The sequence below is a fragment of the Hippopotamus amphibius genome, chromosome 3 (genome assembly GCF_030028045.1).
Source record: "Hippopotamus amphibius kiboko isolate mHipAmp2 chromosome 3, mHipAmp2.hap2, whole genome shotgun sequence".
Lineage (NCBI taxonomy): Eukaryota > Metazoa > Chordata > Mammalia > Artiodactyla > Hippopotamidae > Hippopotamus > Hippopotamus amphibius.
The window spans coordinates 126,552,052-126,561,199 of NC_080188.1; the positions used below are offsets into that span (position 1 = coordinate 126,552,052).

General features: G+C 55.8%; 1 protein-coding gene across 1 annotated transcript; it reads left to right on the top strand.

The window, feature by feature from the left end:
- Positions 1-8,592, top strand: TSGA10IP (testis specific 10 interacting protein). Its single transcript, XM_057729183.1, has 8 exons — positions 1-508; positions 1,375-1,508; positions 1,610-2,307; positions 2,470-2,617; positions 4,640-4,810; positions 7,376-7,475; positions 7,688-7,812; positions 8,440-8,592. The coding sequence occupies exons 1-8, from the start codon at positions 362-364 to the stop codon at positions 8,561-8,563; spliced, it is 1,647 nt and encodes a 548-aa protein (XP_057585166.1). The 5' UTR covers positions 1-361; the 3' UTR covers positions 8,564-8,592.
- Positions 8,593-9,148: the final 556 nt, after the last annotated feature.

A 9,148-nucleotide genomic window follows, 5' to 3' on the forward strand; every position in this document is an offset into this window, starting at 1 on the left:
GGACATGGCAGGCGTCATCTACCATCTTCATAGGGTGTGAGGATGCTTTGAGAGGGAGAGTCCTGAGATCCTTTGATACATAGATGCTGAAACACAGGCAGAGCAAGGGCAGGGGAATTATACAAAGTCAGCAGGGAGTCCTACAGAGTCAGGAGCAGAGGGAGAACTTGCCCTGGATCTCTGGACTCCCAGGCCTGGCCTCTTCCACAGCATCCTGCCAAACTCTCCCCTCTGGAAGGAAGTTGGCCTTATATATACCCTTCCTGGCCTGCTTTACCAGAGTCCTTGAGACTGGCTGAGGACTGGTTGCCATAGAGATGGCGGGACGGGCAGTTCCAAGGTTGGCAGATGGGGGTGGGGGATGCGGCAAGACACCAATATGCTAAACACCCACCAACAGTCGGTCAGGACCGCATCGAGGAGACCAGGGCAAGACACACGACAGCAGGCTCCAAGGACGGTCACAGGTCTGCTCCAGCTTCTCTCAAGCATCCCCCAAGCTGAGCAGGTGAGGGAGGCCCCGTGGGGGGACTGCCAACTGCCCAGAGGCAGGCTGGTTCTCTGGGGTGGGGAGTCCAGGAAGGAGGCCCTTGAGAAGCCACGAGGTGGGCACTGAGGCCCAGGGGAGAGTCAGGGAGGCCCCAGATGGACAGGGACTACGGGGAGGCCTAAAGGATGAGGGGTGGAGGTGAGGACGACGCCCAGGGATGACTCCCAGGCTTCTAAGGGAGCAATTTTGGCAACACTACGGGAGGATCAGGGTTTCAGGAAAGAGAATGAGTTTTTCCCACCTTGGCTTAGCAAGTCCAGGGCTCTATGGGGCATTCAGAAGAGCTGTCCAGGGCCCAGAGGCAGTACAGTGCAGTGGTGACAGATCTGGGCTCTGAGGAGAGACTCAAAACATTCAGCTTCTGGCTCCACTTACCGACGGTGTGACCTTTGTCAAGTGATGTCACCTCTGTGATCCCCAGTGTTCTCATCTGCGTGATGGGGTGATAGTAAGTATCTACCCTGTGAGGTCCTCGGGAAGGTTAAACGACTTGATGTGTAAAAGTCCCGAGCACCCAGTAGGTGCTCGATAAACAGCAGCTGCTGCTATTTTCCTATGAATAATTCAGGTTGCAATCAGTCGGTTTCAGGGGTAACGAGGACCCAGAGGGGCCAGGCTGGACAGAAGAGGAGGGTCCAGGGACTTCCCTGGCGGTCCAGCGGTTAGGACTCCGAGCTTCCACTGCAGGTTTGATCCCTGGTCGGGGAACTACGATCCCGCGTGCCCAGTGGCGCAGCCAAAAAACAAACAGAAAATTAGAAAAAAAAGGAGCGTCCCCTGGGGGTGCTGCTCAGAGCTGGGCCTCCTCTCCTGCCTTTGCCCAGGGGAGTCTTGGGAGCGGTGATGCTGTAATTCAGAGCCAGCAGCAGAGGTCTCGGAGCGCAGGGCAGACGGCAAAGAAGGACCGGAGGCTCAGGGGCCGGAACAAGAAAGGGCAAGGCTCTGCTGAGGCTGAGGAGTAAGCCGCTGTGGAAGGGTAGGGGGGATGCTGGGTGCCAGGCCCCGCTGGGGGCCGCTGCGCAGACCCTGAGCCCTGTCCCCTGCCCTCTCCCTCCTCAGTCTCGTCCCCTCTCCTCCTCGGAAACCCTCCTTCCCCTTCCAGTGGGCCTGGGAGAGCTTCACCTCAGATGGCCGGGCTCTGCTTCAGCCAGGCTCCACCTCGGCTCCTGGCCACCAAGCCCTGCCCTTGCCCTCAGAGGCCCAGCAGCACAAGTCCAGGCGCAAGTCCACGGCCAACCTCCCGGAGGCCCATGGCTTCTGCTGGAAGACAGAGGCGCCAAACCTGGAGAGGGGACAGCACCTCAGGGCCTGTAGCTGCATCCCCATCCCTCCAGGCAACGAGGGGAGCCAAGCGCTGGAGCCGCCTGGGAAGAGCTCGCCATTGGGGTCGGAGTCCGAGGAGGCTGAGCAAGAGGGCCCAGGTGCTGAGGAGGCCAAGAGGGGTCTGAGCCCTGGGGAACTGCCCCAGCTCCCCAGAAGGGGGTCGATCCTAGAGGAGGAGCTGTCTGCAGAGGCCATGGAGGAGGCCGAGGAGGGCGAGCACAGGGCCTCCCAGAGAAGGAGGGCGGGCTCTCGAAGAAAGGGGCGGAATTCTGGCGAGGAGGCCTGGGACGAGAGTGAGCTGCGGGGCCAGGGGAGCGGCTCCTGCTCCAACAACCTCCGAGGACCGCAGAGGAGGAAGACAAGGGCCAAGGAGCCGGAGGGGCCGTGGGACCTGGACAAGCTGCAGAGGCAGCTGCAGCTGGAGCTGGACGGTGGTGAGTGTGGGGCTCAAGGCCCGGGTTTCCCACGGAGGTGCAGAGTGCGGAGGGGGCCAGAGCCAGTGACCTAGCTGGGCTGGGCTGGGCTCCAGGTGCAGGGAGGGATTGCCGCAGGGCCCAGGAGAGACGGCAGTACCTGACGTGTCCCTCTGTGGACAGGCCCCGAGAAGCAGCCCTGGAAGGCTTTGCGGGCTGCTGTTCAGGCCTCCTGCTGGAGCAAGAAGGCCCATGCCTTGGGAGATGATGAGACTTTCCTGTTTGCAAACTTCCCAAACCGCACCTTCCACAAACGACAGGAGGCCACCAGGTGAGGTGGAGAAGAAGGAGGGTGGGAGCAAAGCACAGGGACTAGAGAAGGAGATAGTTCTCCAAGAGACAGTCACTCATTCATCCTCTCATTCATTCTTTCATTTAGCCATTCACCAGTCTTTCTGATTATCCAATCACTTGCCCATTCAATAATCCATGCACCTTCCATCTATCCATCCACCATGCATGCATGCATGCATCCATCCACCATGCATCCATGCATCCATCCACCATCCATGCACCCATCCATCCATCCATCCACCATGCATGCACCCATCCACCCACCGTGCATGCATCCATCCACCATCCATGCACCCATCCATCCATCCACCATGCATGCATGCATCCATTCATCCACCATCCATGCACCCATCCATCCATCCATCCATCCACCATGCATCCATCTATCCATCCACCATCCATGCACCCATCCATCCATCCATCCACCATGCATCCATGCATCCATGCATGAGTCCATCCCTCCATCTGCTTGGCCAACACTTTATTGACAGAAGCCACTTTTCATTCATTTCCCATCTTCTATCCATTCATTAATCTATTTGCTAAGTGATTAATGCAACACATATCGAGTATCTGTTCATTGGTCCTCAGGATATAAAGGTAAGACAGATGGGCAAAACAGTGACAATGGCAGCAGAGTTAGATCCTTACTGTACTTGGGGCTTGAACAAGAGACAGCGGGAGCAGAGGGGAAGACTGGGGTGGGGGCTGTTGGCAGTGTCTAGGTGAGGGTCAATGAGGGCTTGTATCAGGTGGCCATGTGAGTAAACAGGGGGATTTATTTAAAAGATATTTGGAGGCTGGCTCAGTGCGACTTGGTGACCAGTTAGAAGTGGTAGATGAGAATCCATTTGGCATCCTGATAGCACGCTTCAAGTCTTATCCTGTCATCCCACCTTGAGATCTTTCCATGATTCCCTGTGCCCTTAGGACAAAGCCCAGATTCCTTGCTAAGGTGCTGGGCAGTTTGTCCATCCCTTTGGACAGATTGAAGACTCCTCCAGGGAAGGTGCCAGATCTTTTTGATCGCAGCCCCCATTTGGTGCCCTAAAAGGACGTGGCACATAGTTGGTGCTCCGTAAACATGTGCTGAGTGTATGTCTGCATTTACCCCTCTATTTGTCCATCTGTCCATCTTTCTATCTGACCATGATTCAACTTGTGCACGAACTCACTGATATTGAGTTTCTGTATATGTTAGGCAATGTGCTAGGTGCTGGGGATCCCTTGGGGGTGAAGAGGACAGATAAAGAATCCTGCCCTCATGAGGCTTACGTTCTACTTGGGAAGAAGGATAATTAATAAAGAAATGAACAAAATGTATAGCTAGAGACGGAAAATCCCTGGGTGGTAGACGGGGTGCTGAGGTTTAATTTTTTCTGATCTTTAAGCAAAAACCTGATTGACCAGAGGAACTGACCATCAGATCTGGGGGAAGAATGTTCCAGGTGGATCTGGGTGCTGTCCATTCCACCATCCACACCATTCATCCATTCCTTCATCCACCCATTGATCCCATCACCATTTGTCTCTCTTTTCCATCCATTCATCCTTCTGTCCCTCAAATCCATAGGCATTACCCTAGCTCCTACCAGATATGGGGGTCAGAGAGAAAAAAGATCTGGACCCTCCCCTCAAGGAGAGCTGCTTTGAAAGGGGGAGTTGGCAATACAGGTGAGGTCATGGGTGTGTGTGCCAAGCTCCACGAGGCTGAGGACGGTCAGAGGTGGGGCATGCCACTGGCTAGAGTAGGCAGGAGGCTTCCAGAAAGAGTAGGGAAAGCCCTTGAGCTGGCCCCGAGGGCTTAGCCCCCAGAGGCAGTCTCCATCCTGTCCGACTTTTCCACGACAAACCCCATTGCCCAGGCCCCTGGCTCTCTGGGCTGCAGCAGCCCCTCCCTCCAGCCCCCCATATCCCCCTACCTGCCCCTGGCCCTCCATGAGGCTCCTGTTCCCTGCAGACTTCTCCCACCCCGCTTCCTTTCTTCTCCCCACCCAAGAAACCTGCTGCAGGCCTGGGAGCGGCAGCAGCAGGAGGAACAGCAGCAGGCAGAGCTGCGGCGGGCCCGGGAGCAGCGGGTACAGAAGCAAGTGGCTCGCTGCCTGGCAGCCTACGCACCCAGAGGGAGCCGGGGGCCGGGGGCTGCTCCGCGCAAGCTGGAGGAGCTGAGGTAGGATGCCCGGGGCTGGGGAGGTGGGGGGATGGGGGTTGCCTGGAGGAAAGAGGGCAGGGCGTTGGTGCTGTGTGTCAGACCAAAGGACCAAGGAGGTCCCGCCCTCACCTTCCCACGGCCGAGCCTCTGGGGCCATCCTCCCCACCAGGTGGGCAGGTCGGGCCACTTCACAGATGAAGACACTGAGGCCCCGGGTGGAGAGGAGGCTGGGCCAAGGTCACTCTGTTGATTGTAACAATTGCTGCAGCTGTCGAAGGTCAAGTTTGAAATGTCCTGCATGCACTATCACACTTTCAAATCTTGTTTTCTGATTTCAAGTGCCAGGCATGGTTACTATGAAAATTCAAATTTTACAGAAATAGTTCATGGAGAATGTGAATAGTGCCTACGATTGGGCTCCTGGAGACAGCCATTGTTCATGGACAGGGGAAGAGTCATCTGGTTCATCTTCTTCCCACAGTCTGATCATAAAAAAGCAAATTCATATTTTAAAAGCAAATCTCTTTTAGACTCACAAGAGGTGTGTGAAGTAGGTATTGTCACCCTTCCCATAATTTTACAGACGAGGAAAGTCAGTCTCTAAGAGCTTAAACACTTTGTCAAAGGTCATGAGAGAGCAGCAAAGCTGGGATTCCAACCCAGGCAGCCATTTGGCCTCCCTGCTTCGTTGCCTTGGAGGACTCAAATGCCCAGTCTTCAGATAAAGTGCACCAGGATCTTCCCCCAAAAGCCCAAGCTAGTGAAATAGATAACTCAAATAAATATGCTCACTGATGCCGTCGACACTGAGCACCTACGGGGTGCAGCTGACACCAAGGCAGCCCTTTCACCCGGGGAGAAGTACTAGGTCAAGGTGAGTGGGGTGCTGCCGAGAGACCACAGGGTCTCTGCCCCGCGGTGGAGCCACGAAGGGCTCAGTGAGGCTCTGATCACCTACTCTTTGAGGGTCAGCCTTCTTGCCCCCTACTTTGCCGATGAGGAAGCCAAGGCTTGAGAGGTCACGTGTATTTTAAAGGACTCCTTGGTCAGTGATCAGGGAGATGCCTTCTCCCTACCAGACCTCAAGTTCATTGTTTTTTCACAAGGCGGGAAGGGGAAGGGTCAGACCCCAATGGCAGTGAGAAGAGTGTTCCAAACACACTCCTTTCATTTTCGACTTGGGAGCAGCTATTTCCCACGGAGTGTCCCAGCCCTTTCAGCCCGTGAACTTTGCTCTGAGCTGCACGGGAGACTCTGCCCTTCCCAGGAGGGCGGGCACAAAAGATGTCACCCTGTGGTAGGGTGGCTCGTACCTTCATTTTATTCTGAGATAATGGACAGGGCTGATATCCACGAACACCACTTCCTTTCTCGCTTAGAGCTCCAAGACATGGGCTTCCTCTCAATTCTAACAGAAATAGCATCAAGAACGAAGCAGGAAAAATGTGCACATTACGGGCAAGACAGAGACTGAATGCAGCTCAGGCTCCGCTCCCCCCGCCCCCCCCCCCCCCACCCCGCCCCGCCACCACTCCTTATAACTGCTGTAAAATCCTCTCTTGACAGTGAAGACTCCTCTTTGCAGTGACTTCTGTTCCTAGCCATGGTTTTCAAGTCCATCTTTTTCTTGAATGGAGCAAGTTTCCTTCCCTGGCACATAGCAAAGGGGCCTGGCTCAGCAAGCCAGTGTTTTTCCGTGGGGCCCAGCACACTTGCCGGAAGTCCCAGCATGAGTGTTGGAGTCTGGTGTGCCTCTCCCCTCCTGTCCTATCTATGGGCACTGCCATCACACCCCTCAGCCTCTCTTGTGTGCTCTGGAGAAGGAAGCCTGGTCCTGTGTGTGGTGTGACCAGAGGGCCCCCTCACCACCAGGATGCATGGCTTGTAGAGCAGACAGATTTTGGACAAGTGCACAAACTGGGTTTTTGTAAATGAGATTGTGCTTCTTCAGTGGAATCTGGATCTTTTGGGGATGTGTTCTTTCAAGTGCAACACATTTCTTTAGTTCCTCTGTCCCGTTTTCTAAACTATCGGCCTCTAAGAACCACAGAGAATGCTGGCAAGTTTGTCCAATCCAGGCTACAGCATAGAGAAGAAAACTGAACCCAGAGCCCAGAGTGGGATTTTGCCCAAAGCCACAGCCAACAGTCACAGCTTCTCCTCACAGGTGCAGCATGAGAGGGTGCAGGTGTGGACACAGCAGGGGAGGGGCTGTGAAAGCCGATGTCCAGTTGCTCAGAAGCCAGTGCTGGCCCCTCTCCCTTGGGGATGGCTGGGAAGATGGGCGAGCCCGGCACAGCCTGCAGACTGGGCTCAGCACTCAGTCCCTCACTTCCCAGCTGTGCAACCTTGGACAAGTCCCTCGACCCTCCTGAGCCTCAGGCTCGTCATGGGTAAAAGGGGGCAGATGATTTCTGCCCCACCACCCTCAGGAGGAATCCACGGTGAGGATGGGAATGAAATGGTTTTGTAAAGCTCAGGGTGGGAGGACAGAAACAGAAAGTCCTTAGAGAGGATGAGTGGGCTCAGGAGTGGGACGGCTCCAGTCTATGGTTAGCTGCCCAGAGGCCCGTCTCCCCGCAGGCGCCAGGAGCGACAGCGGTTTGCTGAGTACCAGGCAGAGCTGCAAGGCATCCAGCACCGGGTGCAGGCCCGGCCCTACCTGTTCCAGCAGGCCATGCAGGTGAGGCTAGCACCTAGGTAAGCATGCAGGCTCCCTGAGAACACAGCTCCTCACTAGCCGAGTGGGTAGAGAGATGCGAAGGGAGTGGGGTCCCTTAGTTGGGGCTCCCAGGCTGCTGCCCATCTGGAAGCCCTGGACCCCCTCGGTCATCATAGCCTCATGGTGTCCTTGGCAGCCCAGGTGAGAGAGGAACCCCTCTTCTCTCTCCTCAGGCCAACGCCCGGCTCACTGTGACCCGGCGCTTCTCCCAAGTGCTGTCGGCACTGGGACTGGATGAGGAGCAGCTGTTGGCTGAGGAGGGAAAGGGGGACACAGGGGGCACCCCCAGGAAATCCAGGTGAGGCCCTGGTATGGGGAGAAAGGGCACAGTCACCAGTGCTCTGCCCTGCAGGGTCTCATCCAGCTGTCACCCTGCCCCGGGGAAAGGCTGAGGGGACTCCATGGGCGGCCACAGGGATTCACCCTGAATTCAGTCCTGTCCCGTCCACTCCCTGGCCTGGAGGACTCTGTCTAGCTTTCGCAGTCAGCAGGGCCTTTCCCAAGCCCTGTCCTCCACGTCACCCAAGGAAGGCGGGACCAGGGTTATTTTCCCCACTCCCGATGAGGAAACTAGGGACCCAGAGGGGTAGGGTCTTGCCCAAGGACATAGGAGTGAATAAGCAGCAAAGCCCATCTGGGAACCTGCAGCCACCCGAGCGGCCACACGTCAAGTCCCCACTATGGGCTGGTGCCATGCCAGTCACTCCACCTACGCTTATGCTTTAGAACAACTTGGTGCAGAGCAGGGGTCACAAGACTTGAAGAGGGGAAGTCACTAGCTCAGGGTCACACAGCATGGGAGCCAGAATTGAACTCGAGACGTCGGTGTTGATGGCCTTTCCCCTCCTACAGCCCCCGTCTCCTTGGTTATGGGGGTGGGGAGCTGCACAGCCCAATGGCCTCTATCGGTGTCTTCATCTTTAAGGAACCAAAGGTCAGTGGGGGCGAGAATGGAGCACTCTCCTCAGAGCCCCCCAAAGACAGAACCCACTGGCAGCCAGCCTGAGGAGCACTCCACCCCAAGTCCAGACGAAGAGTCCAGTCCCTGAGAAAAAAATTAAATGCTTTGTGGAAAATACACTGTGGGATTTCTGGTGGTGGGAAGAGGCTGCATGTTGGGAGCAGGCGGTGGCAGGTGGGTATGCAGCAGGCTTGGCTTGTCCCCACAACCCCCTCCCAACTCTGGCTGCCCCCTCCCAGCACACAGGGCTCTGGCTCTGCTCTGAGGATTGAGTGGGGCATCTCCAAGAGTAACAGCTGCAACTCCTACAAATGCTGGGTCCTGGAAATTCAAGAGCGAATAAGACAGAATGGTTTCCGCCTTTGAGAACCCCCAGTCCTGTGGGGGAGGGGGGCGGACCTTTAAAAGGGCGCATAATCACACCATAACAGATGGGCTACCAGATCGAGCAACTGGGAGCTGGGAGTGTCAGGAGGGATTGAGTGAACTGAGCTTTTACATTTAAGTAACTTCGAGTTAGTGCTCGTCTCCTCAAGGGGGAAAAAAAAAGAAGCCACACACACGGATATGCCAAATTTTGCATTCAATTTCAGGGGATTCACACACACGCAGAAGCTCATCTCGACTTTCGTAGCAGTCACAGAGCGCTGGTTAAAAACCCAATCCAAGGAAC